Source organism: Pseudophryne corroboree, chromosome 6 (genome assembly GCF_028390025.1).
Source record: "Pseudophryne corroboree isolate aPseCor3 chromosome 6, aPseCor3.hap2, whole genome shotgun sequence".
Classification (NCBI taxonomy): domain Eukaryota; kingdom Metazoa; phylum Chordata; class Amphibia; order Anura; family Myobatrachidae; genus Pseudophryne; species Pseudophryne corroboree.
The window spans coordinates 798,382,665-798,402,995 of record NC_086449.1 but is presented as its reverse complement, the minus strand read 5'-3'; the positions used below and the strand labels follow the sequence as shown (position 1 = coordinate 798,402,995).

General features: G+C 46.3%; 1 protein-coding gene across 3 annotated transcripts in view; it reads right to left on the bottom strand.

Moving 5' to 3' along the window:
* PHF21B (PHD finger protein 21B) overlaps positions 1–20,331 on the bottom strand; it is a 116,155-nt gene that overhangs the window by 18,175 nt on the left and 77,649 nt on the right. For 2 of the 3 annotated variants that reach the window (XM_063928902.1, XM_063928903.1), the window contains exons 4-11: positions 15,176–15,523; positions 13,900–14,022; positions 13,055–13,106; positions 11,706–11,782; positions 10,423–10,474; positions 8,540–8,562; positions 4,147–4,305; positions 1,188–1,307 (exon numbers count right to left, since the gene is read on the bottom strand). In XM_063928902.1, the coding sequence (XP_063784972.1) occupies positions 1,188–1,307; positions 4,147–4,305; positions 8,540–8,562; positions 10,423–10,474; positions 11,706–11,782; positions 13,055–13,106; positions 13,900–14,022; positions 15,176–15,523 (954 nt within the window). The remainder of the gene's footprint in view (positions 1–1,187; positions 1,308–4,146; positions 4,306–8,539; positions 8,563–10,422; positions 10,475–11,705; positions 11,783–13,054; positions 13,107–13,899; positions 14,023–15,175; positions 15,524–20,331) is intronic. The other variant, XM_063928904.1, reaches the window with a different exon arrangement.

The window sequence follows — 20,331 nt, the reverse complement described above, 5'->3', positions numbered from 1 at the left end:
TCTCCCGCTTTTTTATGGATTCTGGCAGGGGTATTTATCACATATATAGCCTCTGGGGCTATATATTGTGATATATTTGCCAGCCAAGGTGTTTTTTATTGCTGCTCAGGGCGCCCCCCCCCCCCAGCGCCCTGCACCCTCAGTGACCGGAGTGTGAAGTGTGCATGAGGAGCAATGGCGCACAGCTGCAGTGCTGTGCGCTACCTTGGTGAAGACTGATGTCTTCTGCCGCCGATTTTCCGGACCTCTTCTTGCTTCTGGCTCTGTAAGGGGGACGGCGGCGCGGCTCCGGGAACGAACACCAAGGCCAGTTCCATGCGGTCGATCCCTCTGGAGCTAATGGTGTCCAGTAGCCTAAGAAGCCCAAGCTAGCTGCAAGCAGGTAGGTTCGCTTCTTCTCCCCTTAGTCCCTCGTTGCAGTGAGCCTGTTGCCAGCAGGTCTCACTGTAAAATAAAAAACCTAAAATAAACTTTCTTTCTAGGAGCTCAGGAGAGCCCCTAGTGTGCATCCAGCTCGGCCGGGCACAGAAATCTAACTGAGGCTTGGAGGAGGGTCATAGTGGGAGGAGCCAGTGCACACCAGGTAGTCTAAAAGCTTTCTTTTAGTTGTGCCCAGTCTCCTGCGGAGCCGCTATTCCCCATGGTCCTTACGGAGTTCCCAGCATCCACTAGGACATCAGAGAAAAGGGAAATCTTGCCCCTTACAAGTTTTGACATTGCCCCTTGCTACTGAGATTACTTTGTCAGTTTAACACTAAACAATAAAGTATATACTCTAATAGTGACCACCATCGCTGCAAACACTATCACACTCTACCGTACACAGAACTCCTCACAACCTGACAAGTGTAAATATTTCTTGACATAATGAGGTGGTCTTTAGGGTTAGGGCGCCATGATTCATAAAAGTTTGGGAACCACCGGGCTAGGCTGTTGTGAGGGTGGGGGGAGTTTAATGCTAGGCTGCAGGAAAGGGAGGCTAGGGGTAGGCTGCGTGGGGTTGGGGAGGGGCGGTCGCTTGGGGACGGTTAGGGTAGGGCTATGGGAAAGGGCAATAAATAATGGAAAATATCTTTGGCGCTACCACCTTTATGTTAATTATTGATGAAAAAGTCTATAAGAATGTCTGCCTTGAGGAAGAGTTTATCAGAACTCGAAACGCGTTGGCGGCCATTGAATCCATCTACCTGCATCCAAATTTGAGAGGGAGCCTGCCTGGTCCAGCTGCCGGTGTTTTGCCTGGAGGGAGTAAGGAGGAATTCCGGAGACTCCAATTTTATGCTCTTTCCATTGCTCCATGCTGGGAGCTTGACACGGTACGGTTCCAATCATATGTAGAAACAAAGAATTTTTTATTGGATGGAAGAAAAAAATTCTTTTTAAATGTTTTATCATTTGTGTCATTTAAAATAAATCTGAACCCATTTTACAAAGAAAAATACTACACTATATATTTGCCTTTCTTCTGTTTATATGTATACTGATCTATGAGGAATCCCGAGATCTGAAGAAAGTTGGAAGACAGCAAGATCAGAATTCAGTTACAGAGAAAGCTTATGGGACATTCTTATAGACTTTTTCATCAATAATTAACATAAAGGTGGTAGCGCCAAAGATATTTTCCATTATTTATTTCTCTTTAGCTTTTTTGGTGATTGGGAATCACTAGAATATATCTAGGCTGCTTTTTTCCACCAAGCGCTATTTTTTATTCCTTGTTGTTTTTTGTTACTATGGGAAAGGGCGGTTAGGCTGTGTGGGGGAGGGCTCGGGGTGGCGCGGACAGGACGGTTAGTGTTAGGCGTCAAGGGGGGGGGGCACTTGAGGACGGTTAGGGTTAGGCTGCGGGCAGGGGTGTTGGGTAGGGGTATGCTAAAAATACTTTCTGGTATGTGTTTGGATTATAGCTGCTGGCATCCCGCTGTCGGTCTTCTATCGGGTTCCAGAATGCCGGTATTTAGTACCCAACCCCTTATTAAAATAATACAAACTCAGAGGCATGAGACCAAAAATGCGCTGTCTTACAGAAAATGAGCTCATTGGGGCTATGGTATCTACAAAAACCTAACTCTGGAGACTGTCTCCTTCCACCCTCTACTGATAACTAGAAAAATCATAGTAGGTGTGCACTTGTCGCTGATACACAGTGGTGGTGGCTACTCTGTGGGCTGATACACAGTGGTGGTGGCCATTCTGCAGGCTGATCCACAGTGGTGGTGGCCATTCTGCAGGCTGATACACAGTCTTGGTGGCTGTTCTGCGGGCTGATACACAGTGTTGGTGGTGGCCATTGTGCGGGCTGATCCACAGTGGTGGTGGCCACTCTGCAGGCTGATACACAGTGGTGGTGGCCACTCTGTGGGCTGATACACAGTGGTGGTGGCCATTCTGCAGGCTGATCCACAGTGGTGGTGGCTGTTCTGCGGGCTGATACACAGTGCTGGTGGTGGCCATTGTGCGGGCTGATCCACAGTGGTGGTGGCCACTCTGCAGGCTGATACACAGTGGTGGTGGCCACTCTGTGGGCTGATACACAGTGGTGGTGGCCATTCTGCAGGCTGATCCACAGTGGTGGTGGCCATTCTGCAGGCTGATACACAGTGGTGGTGGCTGTTCTGCGGGCTGATACACAATGCTGGTGGTGGCCATTGTGCGGGCTGATCCACAGTGGTGGTGGCCACTCTGCGGGCTAATACACAGTGGTGGTGGCCACTCTGTGGGCTGATACACAGTGGTGGTGGCCATTCTGCGGGCTGATACAGTGGTGGCCATTCTGCGGGCTGATACACAGTGGTGGTGGCCATTCTGCAGGCTGATACACAGTGCTGGTGGCCACTCTGTGGGCTGATACACAGTGGTGGTGGTTACTCTGCGGGCTGATACAGTGGTGGCCATTCTGCGGGCTGATACACAGTGGTGGTGGTTACTCTGCGGGCTGATACAGTGGTGGCCATTCTGCGGGCTGATACACAGTGGTGGTGGTTACTCTGCGGGCTGATACAGTGGTGGCCATTCTGCGGGCTGATATACAGTGGTGGCCACTCTGCGGGCTCAACTAATAGTCATAAGACTGCGGCTGATCAAATATAACTAGGGAACACAGATACTGTATCACAGAGACACGAGCCACTTCATGCCTCAGTGGTGTCACTGGTTCCTAGTGAATGAACAGGCTTGTGCGTTCCTGAATATTGGTTCAGCCCACAAATGACTGCTCATACTGCGTCTTACCGCTGAGGCCCAAAGCTAAATACTTCTGTCTGGTGCTGCGCGATTAAGTTTAAAGTATAATGTGTGTGGAGCAAGATGGCGGTGATTGCAGAGTATTACATTGGCTGATAGGAGGGGCTGGGTGGAGTGAGGGTGTATCTTTTGAACAGAGCAGACACCTAGAATTATGGAGCAACGCAAACACGAGATTTAATTTTGCACAGCAATCTTTTTAAAATAAGATACAATAGGGGGGGAAGGGGCGCATATTTAGGGTGGTGTTCCTTACCATGCACAGACGGGCCCAACCATACTCGCCTATTTTTCTTGTATGTACGGGAGACTCACAGATCTGTTAGAAACATACCGGACTCTTGGGACAGTAAACCACTATCTTGGATCCGGCTTCCCTTTTTTGAGAAGTGGGCAGGGCCTTTATACACTGCAAATGGCATTGGTATAACCCAGGAATGGGGAACCTTCGGCCCTCCAGCTGTTGTTGAACTACACATACCAGCATGCCTTGCTACAGTTTTGCTATTTGGCCATGGAAAAACTGTTGCAGGGCATGCTGGGATGTGTAGTTTAAAAAAGGCTGGAGGGCTTCCCTGGTATAACCCCACCCTTGCTGCGTGATGACACGCCACCATAGTAAAGCCAAAGCATGTTGGGTTGTGCATCCAGTGTGTATCGCTGGTGAAGTCCGCTGTGTGTAGGTGACACAAGTGCATCCGAATGTTGATGTAATAAGCCAGAAACGTTTTCTAGAAAGTGCATGGAAAGGCGACCTGCACCTTATCTCAGGGCTGAACAGATACTTTCCTATTATTCTACTATTTGTAAACCCAACCAGGGTTTATAATCAGACTTCCAAATAATTGTAGGAAACATAAGTACAACACAAACGAAGGAAAATTGTCGTAGACCTCTTCTCACCTTTTGGTGGCACTTTGGGCACATCCAGACCGCCTTGGGTGCTATTTTCACAGGCGAGTCTAAGCAGTCTAGATGGTAAGCTCTTGGACAAGTGCCGCAGGGCTGCAAGTTATTGGCACCTTTGCACGCTGAGCAGTATTCGTCGTGGATGATGTTGCCCTGTTTAAAAATGAGAAGGAAACTATGAACAGATCAGTCAGAGGACTGACTACAACAAGGAAAATGAACACAGGACCGGGGGAGACCAGGACGCCTCTTACACCTGACCGGGCAAAGTGTCAGTGCCGAGAGAGCAGATGATAAGGGATGTGCAAGACTGTGGGTCCAATGCAGTTTAGCCCTACTTAGGGGGGGGGGGGGGGGTATGCAATTAGTGCCTTTTTTTGGCTAGACGAAAAAACTGCGCTAATTCGACCTAGTGTATTTAATTGCGGGCGTTTTCGCCCATTTTTGAATCACTTTTTTCGCCCCATGCATTTTCGCTTTTTTGTTCTGCCGAATCGGCATGGACGAAAATGGACCCAAAAACGGACGAAAATACCCGCAAATTCGACAAAACACATAAATTGGCAGCAAATTAGCCGGTTTCTTTTTTGACCAGTCGAAAAACAGCACTTTTATTTTATTTATCGGAGTGCCTTTTTTTTCGACTGGATGAAAAAACGGCACTAATTGAATAACCCCGTTAGTTATAATTATATCTGCCATGCGTGCGCAGAGAAAAAAAAGGCAGAGATTCACCTATATGTGGAGTTGTACGCATCTTTGCGACCGCGACGCCCATTTCTATATGCTTGGTTTCGTTACAGTCATCTCAGAATTAGGCCAGAAGTATCTACAAAACCTTAAATTGGACTGGTCTCCGTCAGCAGCTCAGACATTAATTGCATTTTAGTATATTAGTTTTTGTGTTAACGCCAGATTATATTACATATAGGTAACTGTGACTACAGCCATGGACACATTTAGAGGTTACTAATCAGGAAACACAAGGTCATATAACATGATAACGGTTTCTTGAAATATTCACGATATATACAGTGGCTATAAAGAGTCGTCGCCCCTTTGGCACATTACACATTCTATTTTCTTACGTCGTGGATTCAAGACGGATTTGTTCTGCAATTATTCAGACATTGATCAACACGTCTTTAATTTCTAATGGAAAAAAGCTTATCCTAAGCTAACCACAAACTACAAAAGAACAATTGATTGCGTAAGTGTTCAAGGTACAGCGGTCACGTAATTAATGGACTGGAATCCACCTGTGTGCAATTAAAGAGTTGAAATTGATTTAAGACTAAATACACCTGACGGTGGTTCCTCAGACGCTTACAGCATTTACAAACCAAACCTTCGTCATAACATTCAAAGGACACGTGGGATGTCACCTAGAGGCCTGTGCCACACCTCTGACACAGATACATGTAGTTCTCCACGGCAGAGCCGAGAGAAACTAGCCATAGGAGAATAAACAACTCGGCACTTAGGGGGTAATTCAGACCTCATCGCTAGGCTGCGTTTTTTGAAGCCCTGCGATCCGATAGTCGCTGCCTACAGGGGGAGGGGTAAAGTGCTGTGTAGGTGTGCAATCGCATTTGTAGCAGAGCTGCACAAACATCAGTTTGTGCAGTTCTGTGCAGCCCAGGACTCAGCCGCTGCATTGTAATCCTGCTGATCGGGACCGGAGCTGACGTCAGACACCCTTCCCTCCAAACGCCTGAGCCCACCTGCATTTTTCCGGACACCCACAAACGTCCTCTTCCTGTCAATCACCTTGCGATTTCCCGTGCGATCGATTTTCTCGCACCATCCCGTCGCTAGGCACCGATGCCCGGTGCAGTCGTCTGACGCGCCGGTACATTGCGGTGCATACGAACGCGCAGTTCAGATCTGATCGCCCACTGTGCGAAAACAGCACAGCAGCAATCAGGTCTGAATTACCCCCTTAATGGGAGGGTAATAATAAGATCTTATAACTGAATCTCCTTCCCCAGACGTGAAGGAAGAGTCAATGATCTGATGAGACCAAAGCTAATCTATCTGGCCTTGGCCATATGTTGAGTACCAGCCTACCACTGACCACCATCGCTAGAACACTAAGCTTACCGTGCAGCTTGGTGGCAGGAGCATAAGGCTATAGGGTACATATACTATTTGGCGGTTTGTCAAAGTGGCAGATGATTGGCAGCTTTAGCCGATACGTGTAATGAGAAGGCTGAAATAAATGTAAAATGCAGGTTCGTTGCTTTCTAACTATCAGTCACAGTGGCTGACCTTCAGTGACTGACAAACCAGCCAATAGTAACCCTCCCCGCATGTGCGGATGCTTCTCCTCTACTGGGAAACGTATGAAAAGAACAAATGCAAACTGGAAGGAAAGAGAGCAGACGGCAAATGTTGGAGGAAAACCTGATACAACCTGCAAACTGCTTAGGACCTTTGGGGTAGTTTATTTTCCAGCAGAGCCATGTCCCGGCGCAATCAGGTAAAGCCACACCGGAGTGGCTTAAATACAAAAAAATACATGTATGCTTGGCCCTGTCAAAAACCCAGACTGAAAATCTGATGTAAAACTTGCTGTCCAATTACTGTCCGTATCCATCATAACCGCAGCATCCAGATGTACAAAGCTGACGGAGATGTATTACTGGCCGCACCCATCATAACCGCAGCATCCAGATGTACAAAGCTGACGGAGATGTATTACTGGCCGCACCCATCATAACCGAATCATCCAGATGTACAAAGCTGACGGAGATGTATTACTGGCCGCACCCATCATAACCGCAGCATCCAGATGTACAAAGCTGACGGAGATGTATTACTGGCCGCACCCATCATAACCGAATCATCCAGATGTACAAAGCTGACGGAGATGTATTACTGGCCACACCAATCATAGCCGCGGCATCCAGATGTACAAAGCTGACGGAGATGTATTACTGGCCGCACCCATCATAACCGAATCATCCAGATATACAAAGCTGACGGAGATGTATTACTGGCCGCACCCATCATAACCGAATCATCCAGATGTACAAAGCTGACGGAGATGTATTACTGGCCGCACCCATCATACCCGCAGCATCCAGATGTACAAAGCTGACGGAGATGTATTACTGGCCACACCCATCATACCCGCAGCATCCAGATGTACAAAGCTGACGGAGATGTATTACTGGCCGCACCCATCATAACCGCAGCATCCAGATGTACAAAGCTGACGGAGATGTATTACTGGCCGCACCCATCATACCCGCATCATCCAGATGTACAAAGCTGACGGAGATGTCTTACTGGCCGCACCCATAATACCCGCATCATCCAGATGTACAAAGCTGACGGAGATGTATTACTGACCACACCCATCATAACCGCGGCATCCAGATGTACAAAGCTGACGGAGATGTATTACTGGCCACACCCATCATACCCGCAGCATCCAGATGTACAAAGCTGACGGAGATGTATTACTGGCCGCACCCATTATATCCGCAGCATCCAGATGTACAAAGCTGACGGAGATGTATTACTGGCCGCACCCATCATAACCGAATCATCCAGATGTACAAAGCTGACGGAGATGTATTACTGGCCGCACCCATCATACCCGCAGCATCCAGATGTACAAAGCTGACGGAGATGTATTACTGGCCGCACCCATCATAACCGCAGCATCCAGATGTACAAAGCTGACGGAGATGTATTACTGGCCGCACCCATCATACCCGCAGCATCCAGATGTACAAAGCTGACGGAGATGTATCCAGACAGCCCCGCTCCCTAGTAGCCGCTATGTAATCGGCTATTGTATCATTTCCCCTTTGTAAGTAAGAAAACATGCTGGTGTTTATTTTATGTGAAGAGAGTATTTTGTGCTGATCAGTAGTAAGGATTCCCAAATCAACTCATTTTGATTCCATTAGGCAAGAAAATGAAATGAGAAAAAGGGGGGTAAATACTTTCCAGCTACTGTATGCAAGTTTCCATAGCAGGACCGAATCAGAGATATTTTAGGTCATATTCCAGGGTTTCCCAAACTCTGCCATTACAGTCCAGATTTTAAGGTTACCCATGCTTGAGCACAGGTGACTCAGTCAATTTGATTTAACCATCTGTAAATAGTGGAGTTTGAGAAACTCTGCTTTGAAAGAGTAGATGATAATTCCCCATGCTCACACTATGGGAAATATCTTCTACTGTGTAAAACCCTAGAAACTTGCAGTAACCTCTGTGAATTTATGAATAGCTTCTGAAACCAGCCTCGTTTTTCCTGGTGAACCTTTAAACCTATTCCTGGCCTTGTTAATGACGGAACAGAAGGAGCATGCGTAAAATCTTTTCCCTAAAGACAAAAGGTTTCTGTACTGGACAAACCTTGACAACATACCTTCCAGCCGGAATCCGAATTCGCTAGCACATAAAAAAGGGCAGAAATAAGTTAGTCAAAATAAAAAAAATAAACTAAACGCAACAAAACTGGGATAGACATGTATAAGTATTGCGTTAAGCAGTAAGTTCTGTGAGGTTAGTCCATTAACTGTACATGTGAAGTGTTTTAATGTACTACACGGACACGTTTCTGAATGAAGAGTTTGTGGCGAGATTTAAGGGGGGGGATTGGCGCTAGGGGCTCAATAATGTTGAAAGTTGCTGGCTATTATATCTATGAATAAAGCTAATGGCATATAACAGTGATGGGGAACCTTTGGCACTCTAGCTGTTGTTGAACTACACATCCCAGCATGCCCTGCTACAGTTTTAGCATGGCCAAATAGCAAAACTGTAGCAGGGCATGCTGGGGTGTGTAGTTCAACAACAGCTGGTGCACCAAAGGTTCACCATCACTGGCATATAGCAAAGTTCTTGAGGCCAGCTGTGGGGTTGTGCAAGTCATTGAAAGATACTATTTCAAGACGCGTATCTGCGGTGTTTAAAGTCACAGCATTCCCCTATGAAAATACCACTAGGGTCTATGGTACAGGCAGCAGTTTTGAGGGCCACACTAGGAATCTGTGACATCGCTGAGGGTAGATGGGTCCTTGACGTCACCGCATGGAGTGAGCAGGAAGTCGGCACGAAGGGGCGTATTCATTTAGTGCCGGTTCTTTCGTCCAGGCAAAAAACTGCACTTTTCGACTGTTTATAGGTCGAATTTACATTCAAACTATTCAATGCCCGTGTAATTTTTTCGACTGGAGGAAAAAAACTACGTGGATTGGCGAATTTGCAGCCGATCCACATGTTTTGGCGAATTTGCGGGGTGTTTTTGGAGTCGCTTTTCACCCATGCCGATTCGTCCACAAAAAACCCGAAAAGGCATGGGCGGAAAGTGACTTGAAAATGGGCGAAAATGCCCGCAATTGTATACACTAATGTCGAATTAGTGCCATTTTTTCAGCTAGCCGAAGAAAACGGCGTTAAATGAATACGCCCAAGTGTTCCAAAAACTGTACTGTGCAGATCTTTTCAGCATACGACTTTCCCTGACATTCAACGAGTAATTTCAAATTAAAATTTCCAATTTTCTGATTAGCAACTAATCAATTAGGTCACACAAACAGCCACAGGTGCATTAATCATACCGCGCATTTCTTGTGCGAAGCATCTAATAATGCCGCAATATTAATTACTGCCATTACTGGAATGCAGATTATAGCTAATGTGTAGCCGTCACTCTAAAAACAATGCGGAGGCATTATGTTGTGGGCTGAATTTAGTATTCATGAGAATAATAATCCACTAGAACTAGTGAGACCGCTCTCGTGAGGCACGAGGTGACGTCACAGCTTCCTAGTGAATTCATAGGCTGCATTCCATACTGGCAGCTATTTTGTGGTATGAACCAATGTTAGGTGCCTCAGTGAGGCTGCAGGTTATTACAGTTCACCAGGAGAATGTGTATTATAAGGAATGACACAACGCCTAGGCTAAATGATTTTAGACTACGGCTCTGGGCCTTTAAATTGTCACCTGACCGCTTCTGGGACTTCAAATCTCCCTATAAAAATAATGATTCCTTCTTTAATTAAAAGCCTTCCATTGCTAATTTCTGAGTTGGCTTTCTACATGAAAAGTCATTAGGATCGAATTATAAAAGGCAGAATAGAATAAAGTACTGGGACAAGCTGCGGACACTTGTCAGATACAGAGTTTTGTTTCATACCCTGTAATAATCTGTGAGGGGGCAGTGACTGGAAGAACAGTAATGACACTAAGACACAGTAGTTACATGAACAGAACTACAGAATGGTCCCAGAGATGGGGACTTACCTCTCCCTGATATAAACGGATTAGTCAGATAGTGTGAAGCCAGGCGTTTCCGCTGCAGACACAACGAGAGCGCAAATCAGACATAGAATTTACACACCAGCCATTGTATTCAAAAACACTCAGAAAACATTTGAATCTCAGCCAATCGCAGGACCCGGTTGTGTCGTACCCCTTTTACACCATCAGTATATAACACGGGTTATTGCCCATAAGCGGGCATAACCCGTGTTGCTGTTTGGTGTAAACGGGTCGAGTTGAAATAATCCGGGTCGAGTTCCCCAGTATTCCAACCTGGGTAGTTTGCAAGGTTGAACACGGGTTCAACCCGGCAAACTGTGCAGTGTAAACGGGAGCCGGATCGCATCGACCCGGCTTCCTGTTCATAGTGATGTACAGGCGGGGCTTGGAGATCATGTGACCTTCAAGCTGCACAACTGGCAACGTCACCAACTCGACAATATGCCAGGTGGGAAAGGGCGCTGGGGTGGGTCGCAGCCAGGTACCACTCGTGTCAGGCTCCGACCCGCTATTTTAGTCTAAAAGCGGTATAAGAGAAATGATCGGGGCAACTATGAGGAACATAGCAGCTAAGTAAGAAAAACAAAAGTTCTGGGGGTAATTTATACAGCTCTAAAATAAACAGTGGTCCTTAGTCAGGTTCCGAAGCATCCGGCGCATTAGACGCCAGTGTTCGGTATTTTGCGCTTGTTCCGGACCCTTTAAGCATTATTAATAAACAAATAAATACAGGGTTTTGGCCTATTAATACAAAGGATCAATCACTGTCTGACCATGTAAGAATGATTTCCATGACCCTTATTTGCAGTCAGGTCCGTATTCCCATACTCTTACTACTCAGTGGTTTTATGTTTACATTATGTGCGAGTTTTTATCCTCAATCCCTTATGGTAGAAAAGACTAAATCTGATTATTCAGCATTACAGGCTGAAGGGGTAAAATTGCTGTACGCAGTAATCTTGCGAGAACTGAATAAACTACGGTGAACATTACACATCATAGCTGACTGTCACAAAACACAAAGCAATTACATCGGCTTCTTTCATTTGCCAATTTATTTTCCAAACATGAGAAGTCCCCCAGCTTGAGCCTCTGAATATGCATGAGCAGATCATTCAACTCATCCCCCACCCGGCCCCCCTCCCTTGTACAGAACAAGCAGCACGGAGCGGCCGGCTCATCGCAGTGTGTATATCGGCAATAGCTGGGATGTTCTCTGACCAGCGTTAGGGAGGACATATAAACTTATTAGTGAGCACCTGTACCTCTGGTTCTTGTAGGCCGCTGTAGGCTGGATTGGCCGTGCTTCTCCTCTTCCGCTCGTGGCGCTTGCTTTGGATTTCTGCAACCGTGAAATACATGGTCATTGGTATTTTAAAGATATAGATGTAGCCATGATCATCAAACTGCGATGCGACATTATTCGCTGCCGGCGATCGCACCATTAATTCCTTTACGCGATCGCCGGCTGCGAATAGTTGCAGCAAGCCATGCTGCAGCATGCTACATTGTCCCCCATCCATCTTATTAACAGAGTAGTTGTCTCCGCTATAAATGCGCATTTGGTGCAAGAAATCGGCCTGGTAGCGGGCGGCTAGCTGCATACGCAAAGCTCCGAATAGCCCACAGTTCCGCCTACATGCGCACAGCACACGAGTCCTATGTGCAAATGTCCGGCTCACACCCCATCACAGTCACTCGTGTCAATATATGGCAAAGTAATAAAAAAGTGATTGTTCAGTACAATATCTTAAACGAGCAGATGCGTGAAACATGTAACAAGGGGGAAACGCCTTGATAGATGTATGTATTATGCTAATTAAATGAAGTGTGGAAAGAGACGTAGAAGACCCTGAAATGGAAGGCATCTAGGTACTGGCGTGTCGTACTAGCAGAAGAACATAGTGGCCATCAGTGTAAATGGAAGATAAGCTTTATTACAGGGTGAAAACCAGATGTCAGTCTGCAGCTGCCATTATGGGAATAGCCGGAGCATTAATAGCGTTTAATGCAGATTAATACATCTTTGTCTTTTAATGTTTTCTTGTTTGTTTAGAAGTGCAGTGTTTGTTGTAAGTGGACAAAGGATTAATTAATTGCTCCCCAGGAAATGATACATGCTGATAGTAGTTTTGCCTGCAGATATGGAATGTCAGCAATCATTAACAAGTAAGTGTAGCAGCCCCCACCCATTCCCGACCACCGCCTGATGCGTCTGTTCCTTCTAGGTTCCAGAGTCCAGGCATCATACAGACACTGCAATATGCCGCTTCCATCCTTTATATACATATATAGGGAGAAGCACAGAGCATTTCAGCACTGGTATAGCCTCTGGGAGGGGAGGGCACCACCGCTCTGACAGACACCAGTCCCTGAGTGTAATAAGCAGAAACCAGCACAGGCTGCCTCACCCAGGAACCGGCTGAAGGCTTATTATTGGGGGTAGGGTTTCTATCGATACTTTAGTGGAACTCAGTCATAAAATGACGTGACATTGAATAATCGGTATCCGACAGACGTGTTCTCCGTCTATATCTGTTAATGGGACGGACCTGTTTGGGAGGATGAAGCTCCACATGGTAAGACTCAGCAGTTCATGTTTTATCTAACTCACCTTCCAAATGTTCTGTGGTGACGAGGCCAAGTGCTACCATGAAGGCGATTTTCTGGAGAAGAGAGGGAAAACAATAGCATGATACCGCTGTGACGATCCGACAAACGCAGCCATATACAGGGATACACGGTGTTTGGACTGTGAACTTATCTCTTCCTTGAAACAATGATAGTAAAGCATTCGCACAGACGTGTGCATGTCATACTTACTGTACCTACTCTCCTGGAATGTTTGGGCCACCCGTGAAGCTCAGGGTAAGGGAGGGGCGGTTTCTACTGGTCTCCCAGGAGAGCGGTGTACCTTACTGAAGTGGCTTTAATGACAAGATTTGCGTAACTACAGACCCACCCCTGCTGGCGCTATGACAACATGAATCACTTTATTCCTCTTTAAGCCACTGTGCAAAAGGAACAATAATCACTGGTTCTATAATCCTACTGCGTCTCATCAATATTCTCTGCTGGGTTTTTATGTTGGGAGGCTCTGATTGGCTGCATTCTGCCCCCTCCCACTTCTAACTTAGCCATCCACGGGACATTCAGTGTAGGGCTGAGGTTCTACAGGGCATTTCCTTATTAGAAATTACGTCCCATGACATTTGGAATTAATATACGCTTTATAAAAGGGCTTAGAAAAGGAGGCGGCTTAACTCCAATGCAAATGCTGGAAGAAAAAGCTGCTGAAACAAAATAAAGCCCCTTAGTTCCTGGACGCCCCGCACAAGATAAAGTGCAACCAACACGTCTCAGAAATGTGACAATGAATCTGCTGCTATGATGCGGCTACTGGGTCCCATTCTAAGTGGCAGATCATTCTCAGCTACGTGGAAACGCTCGTTTTTTTACCTCTGGATTCTCCTCCTTCTTCTTTTTGGTAGCTGAGGGTCCCTGAGGCGGTTTTTCACAAGGTTTCGCGCTGTCAGCCTTGTTCTCCAGCTTTCTTTGAACTTGAGGCTGTATGATGATTACCTAGGACACATATAATGTCTGCATGACAAGAGTTCCGTGATCTGCAGTCCGTTCAGATGACGAATGAAACGCGACTGACGGATACTGTTTTAGCTGTGGGATTTCCCAGTATGTAGCAATGATGTGCTACCGGCATCTGCTATACTGTACAGGGGGTACTCTCTAGGTGCTGTGGAACTACAAGTTCCAGCCTATCTTGCTTGACACCTTAGCTTCAGCTACATGAAATTTACCATAGCATTGAAGAACCCCATTTAGCAATGCTTTGCATGAAAGGAAGACTCCCCTATATGTTCATATACTACAGGTAAATTTACTGGTGATGTTGCCCATACAGGGGCGTCTTAAGAGAGGAGGTGGCCTGTGTGCACACTCCGGGTGGGCCCCCTCCTCTGCACGGCGCAGTAGGCTGCGGTAATATGCTGGAGTCTGCTGCGCATACGCAGGTCTCCCGAAACATGGCGCCCGCCATGTTTCGGAGACAAAAGTCATACTGCGCATGTGTGGCGGCCATTTTTGAGGTGTTTATTTGCCACGGCAGCTGTCACTGCAGTGCCCGGCGGTGGTGGAGAGGTGAATTTGAAAATATGGGTGCAATGTGTGCGGTGTGGGCCCCCCCCAGGACCCAGGGGCCCGTGTGCACCGCACCCACGCCAATGTGCCCAAAGCAACCAATCAGATTTTTCTTTCATTTCTCGATTGCATCCTAGAAAATGACAGACAGAATCTGATTGGTTGCTCTGGGTAACTTCACCATTTTTCAATTTTAGAAACTTTAGTAAATATACCCCTACCTATACTGAACCCCCCCCCCCCCCCCCCCCCCCCCCCCCCCCCGCAGTGATTCCATACTCTTCCTGTGTTGGCGTCGCCTTCCACTGGGTGCTTCGGTCTCGTCAAATGACACTTAGGTTGCCAGGCTTGTGGCTGTATTAGCTCTGGTGGGTGTATGCGGTGCACAGTAATTACACCGAGATGCCACATGTATAGGGTTACATAACGTTCTCTGTATATCACTGCGGTATACAGTCCTCCCTTCAAGGCTACATTATTGCACTATTAGATATTACACACACGTTCCTTACAACCACTGTGCACGTGAGCTGTGCGTACGATCGATAAAGATATTGTTGATGTTGCTCTCTCCACCTACCTTGCTGTCAGCACTGATTAGGAGCGGTTGAACTTTGATTCCATCGTTAACCACCGACACGGTGCTGGTGCTCAAGGGGTTTGCATTGCTGGACGAGGTGGATACGATAGCGTAGGCTACCCCTGCACTGCTCAGTGGCGTGGAGATAGCCGGCTCCGCCGCGCTCTGCGTCGGCCTGTTGGAGGCCTGGAGGTGGGTGACGGTGGTGTTGTTGGCAGTCGGGAGGGCTGGGCTGGGGTTTTTGATGCTGACTACTGTGGCCTTTTGGAAAGTAGGGGGCTGTTTAGAAGGCTTGTCTCTGCACGAGGAGATGGGGAGGCTGTCTGGGATCAGAGTCTTTGGCCTAACCTGCAATCATATAGATAAGAATACAGGCACGTGTTAAACAATGCGGAACACTTATCCACCAGCGGTTATTTCATGCACTCGAGGGGGGTTGGGGGCTCGATTACAATGCAAACTAGTAACTTTATTTTGGGTGTGGATCGCTGGGTCGACACGGACTACATCAACACCTGAAATCAGTTGACATGGTCATTAGGTCGATGTGGAAAAAGGTTGACATGAGTTTTTTTGTAAAAAAAAAAATGTGGTGTTTTCTTCGTAAAGTGACTGTGAAACCCAATTAAAAAAGGTTAAAAACTCATGTCGACCTTTTCATGTGTCGGCCTTTGCCATGTCGACCTAATGACCATGTCGACCAATAGTGGTTGACCTAATGAGTGTCGACCTAAAGACCCCTACCCTTATTTTTATGGGTGGTGGATGATAGATCAACAGTCAATAGTTCCACAGTCGACGTCAAAAAGGTCGACAGGTTTAAAAGGTGGCCAGGTGTCGACCTACTGACTGTTGTTCTGTTAATCCACACCCTTTCTTGTTTCCATTCGCACCCTTAAAGAAGGGGGTGCACCTTATTACACAGCAGCGAGAACCAGCACTGCCTGGCCGCCTCATTGCACTGTATTGAGTCCCCCCCATACTGTCTACACCGTGTCCCAATGTCTTCGTCATTCTTGGCTAGGCTCAGCTGTGTCCGTGGATGAATGCAGCGGACAAATGCATGTGTTTCTGATCACTGTAATGCAGCGAACCCATAGGATGTGATTTTTCACGTCAATACCCACAATGCATTTCTGCATTAAAGCCACAATATGGTAAGACAGAGTATTAATAGGCAGCACAGACTAATGTATTATAAGCAGGGGCGCAGCCAGAACTTTGTGGGCCCCATATCAACATTTCGAAGGGGCCCCTGTCCCAATGGTAGACACCTGTTGGCAGCAGCAGTTAATGTTATGCCCCATAGTTTATTTTATGAACCACGTTATGTCACATTGTATGGCTGCCAGTACACATAATGCAACACAGTGCCCCCAATTCACATTATGACGTACAGTGCCCACAGTTCATAGTATGCCTATATTATGTAACATAATGCCCTCCAGTTTATTTATACCACATAACAATGAGCAGGTCCAGAGGCTTAGCTAGGTGTATTGTAGGCAAACGTTTGTAAGGGACCCCATGTATCACCCAAATGTATATACAGTACTGTAACTTGACAGGGAAGATGGGCCCCTCTCAGCTCTGGGCCCCATAGCAGCTGCACTGCTTGCACCTATGGTAGCTACGCCCTTGATTATAAGCTACAATCAAAATACTTCTTCTCCAGAGTGCCTATACTGTAGCACAGGCAGGCATCCCGTGGCAACCCAGCTATCGTGGAACTACAAGTCCAAGCGTGCACTTCCTCCCGAAGGCTGGCAGGGCCTGCTGGGAGTTGCAGGTCTACAGCAGCTACAGAGCCACAGGCCGCACATCCTGCTGCAGGGAAATCTAAAAATAAATAAGTGCAAATAAAAAGTTGTGGGTGTTTTTCATCACTTTTCATTGCTTTGGGAGATTATGACATAAAGAGAAGCAGCTCCCACAATGTCTGCCACCTTGTGGCGTACAGATAGATCACGCCCAGGCTACAGTATTTATGAACTAGATTTTGTCAGGTCAAAAGATCTAAACACATCAGTTTTGCTGCACAATCCATCAAACATGCCGCATCATTAAGCAAACCCCTGCTCTGCGGTGGCGCTGGCTGTAATGATTTGCTGATGGAGGTGCTGGGGGGGGGTAAGAGTCGCACGAGTGAGCCAGCTGCCTACAAGGATCAGGAAGAGCCAGGCGTAATTGTATGCCTTCAGGTTACCAACCCAATGTTCATATTCACCGACACTGTGTGTGTGTGTGTGTGGGGGGGGGTGACTAGAGCCTGTAAATGACGTTGTGCCACTGAGGAACCAGCACAGCTCTTGCCAGATGCAGTTTTGTGATATCCTGTGGACGTTCCATAAGTAAAGCCTGACACAGGTTCTGCGTTGGATTTCCATTTTGCTTATTACATAGTGGACTACTTTTTAATTAACACTTTTTTTTTTCTTTTACTACTCAGAAATTGACAATTCTTAATGAGTGAATTAGGTGAAGAACATCTATTTAAACTTATCCAAAATGATTTTAGTTAAAAGAAAACAAAAACTTTTTTTTCATATTTATAAAAAAAAAAAATGTTGTTTTTTTTTTACAGAACATCGGAAATATGGCGACTTTCATTTTTGCAGCCTCGCAGCCACCAGGTGAAACACAGAAACACTGAGCCGGGTGATTCTGCCTGCCTGATGACTTTGGGGGTTATACAGAGATGGACGAAGATAATTTCATCCGCAGCCAGATCTGCGTCCATCTCCTCACATGGTGGGGGCCGTCCAGCACAGGTCAGGGCCGCCCAGTAAGCGTGAGGCCGCCTCCCGATGCGTCCGCAATTAGGTTGTGGATGAATCGGAACTAAGATTAACCCCTGGCAGCGCAGTCAGCTGCCATTTTTTTTTAATTGGTCCGGACCTGTCTTCGTTCAGTCCACCTCACTCCCCCAATGCTGCCCCGCGTGCACCCGCTACTGCGGCCACACGCACACTGCAGTCAATGCGCGTGCGCAGGCCAGATGGACACGGCTGCTGCATGTGGACATGCAGCCAAGTCCATCTCAGAATTTACCCCCTAAATCCCAAACTGCAACATTACGACCACTGGGGCTCTTCAGTATAAAATGATGCGATTAGTATGTAGCAAACAGCTAATTCTCAATTTCTTCACGGATGGTAAAGTTTCAGCAAATAGCCAAAAACAAAACAACCCACAACCAACACTTCTGTATGGTCTAGGATTTATTTTATGCAGAGGTAAATTGCCCATAATTCAGGGGTTTAACAAGTTGAATTTTTTTTTCTATATTTGTTTGAGAAATAGAAATAAAGCTAGTAGGATCCACAAGTGATAAACAACATTTAAGGGATTAGTAGAGATTAGGTTTTGAGGATGAAAACACCTTGAGCTCACAATAATTGTTCTAATTATCAGTATTCTTAGTGCTTAGAGCGTGCACCTGCATTTTCATTTTTTCTACAAGACACTACAATTAGGGTGTACATTCCAGCCCTCCCCCTCCCTCCTTATTATGTATGTATGTACACTTAAAAGGTAGAGACTCCACCTACATGGACTAGCACTCGTCCCACCTGCCCGTAGGCGATTTTAATTTTTGAATTAGTATAGTACTTTGTGCTGGGTACATATTGGATTGGGCACTATAAAAGGTAAGTCCTGAATAAATTTATATAATGTCTCAGTATTAGGGATGTTAAGGACCCATCTGATGAGGTTCACCATGACGTGGTAGGTGGGCATACATTTTTGGCCAAACATGTGCTAAGAACCTTATTTGTACTCCATGTTAAATTGTAGCTTATTAGAATTGCTGTGATTATCAGTATCTTTAGTGCTTAGAGTGTGCACCTGCATTTTCTCTTTTTTCTGCACAGCTCACAATAAAAACACTTGTTGCAGAGTACGCATTATATGTACACGATTAGCATCAGAAGATAAGTTAAGTCAGAGTTTTCTACAGAACATTTTGAAGTCTTTGGATGTAACCATATAGCATCTTTATATACTGGGTCCTGTCCACATAACAAAATTACTGGACTCTGATTTCAAGTACCTTTGCGATCTATCAACAGATGGTTTGCCTTTGGTAGGGTATGTTACATAGGGTTGCGGTGCAGGACAAAAGATTTCATCTTGTGTACTATATAACTAAAAGCCTTGATTTTAGGATGCACAGTATGAAAGTAAAATCTTACACGTACTCTTCAATGTAGGCTTAATCACTAAGGCTAGGCTTCACTGCTGCAGTCTTGCAATATTGATGCATTTGCCTTAAATTGGTAATTCTGGATTTCAGTGGTAAAGTCTTTGTTTGAGGAATTTACAATATTGGCAAGCAAGTCATTATGAACCAGCAGCTCTCGTCCTCGTGAATCTACCTAAGTGGCTGACTGCTTAAATGAGGAGTCCCAGTAATAATCGTTTGCGCACATTCATTTGAATTCAAAAGGAATCCACCTAGCAATTAGACAGGGTGAGCGTTTCACCTCTGTGCAGGGGCTAGAGTGAGATAGGGATCTTATAAGAGGGCAAACGCCACATTCCGTCTCTGCAAGCATCAATAGTGCGCTGACATACAGAGCTGTTTGTAGCCAAGGACATGGCAAAATCCATCATATTTCTAAAAACACAAAGACGTACGCACAGACACGCATATGTACAGTCAATGTGCCTTTCTTTCACCATCTGTGGAGTCAGAATACCCAGGTCACTTCACAGAAACAGCCTTGAACCCAGTCTATGGGGAAAAGTCAAGCACTGGCGATGTGCCGTCAAGCAGCGCCACGATGCCCAGCTGCGCACATACCAGTCAGTTACAGACGATCCAACATCACAAGTTTACCTGCACATCTCAATGGGGTGCAAAACTTGCAACGAAGATGGACGCGATTTACTGATCAGGAACCGCAAACTGTGTCCACCACGCTGAAATGAGTTTACTACCTGTCGTATCTGGTCATAGTCCCCTCATTGCGGAGTGGGAATATGGAGTGGTCTTTCGCATTGGTTCCCTCACTCACTCAAGTGCCTGCACACAGAGGCAATGCTCCCCCTCTATAAGCACTGGCTGTATTCCATCTGAATACACATTTATGTGCATGGATGAGCAGGGACAAAACTAGAGTAAAGGGCCCTACACACATGGCGATGTGCCG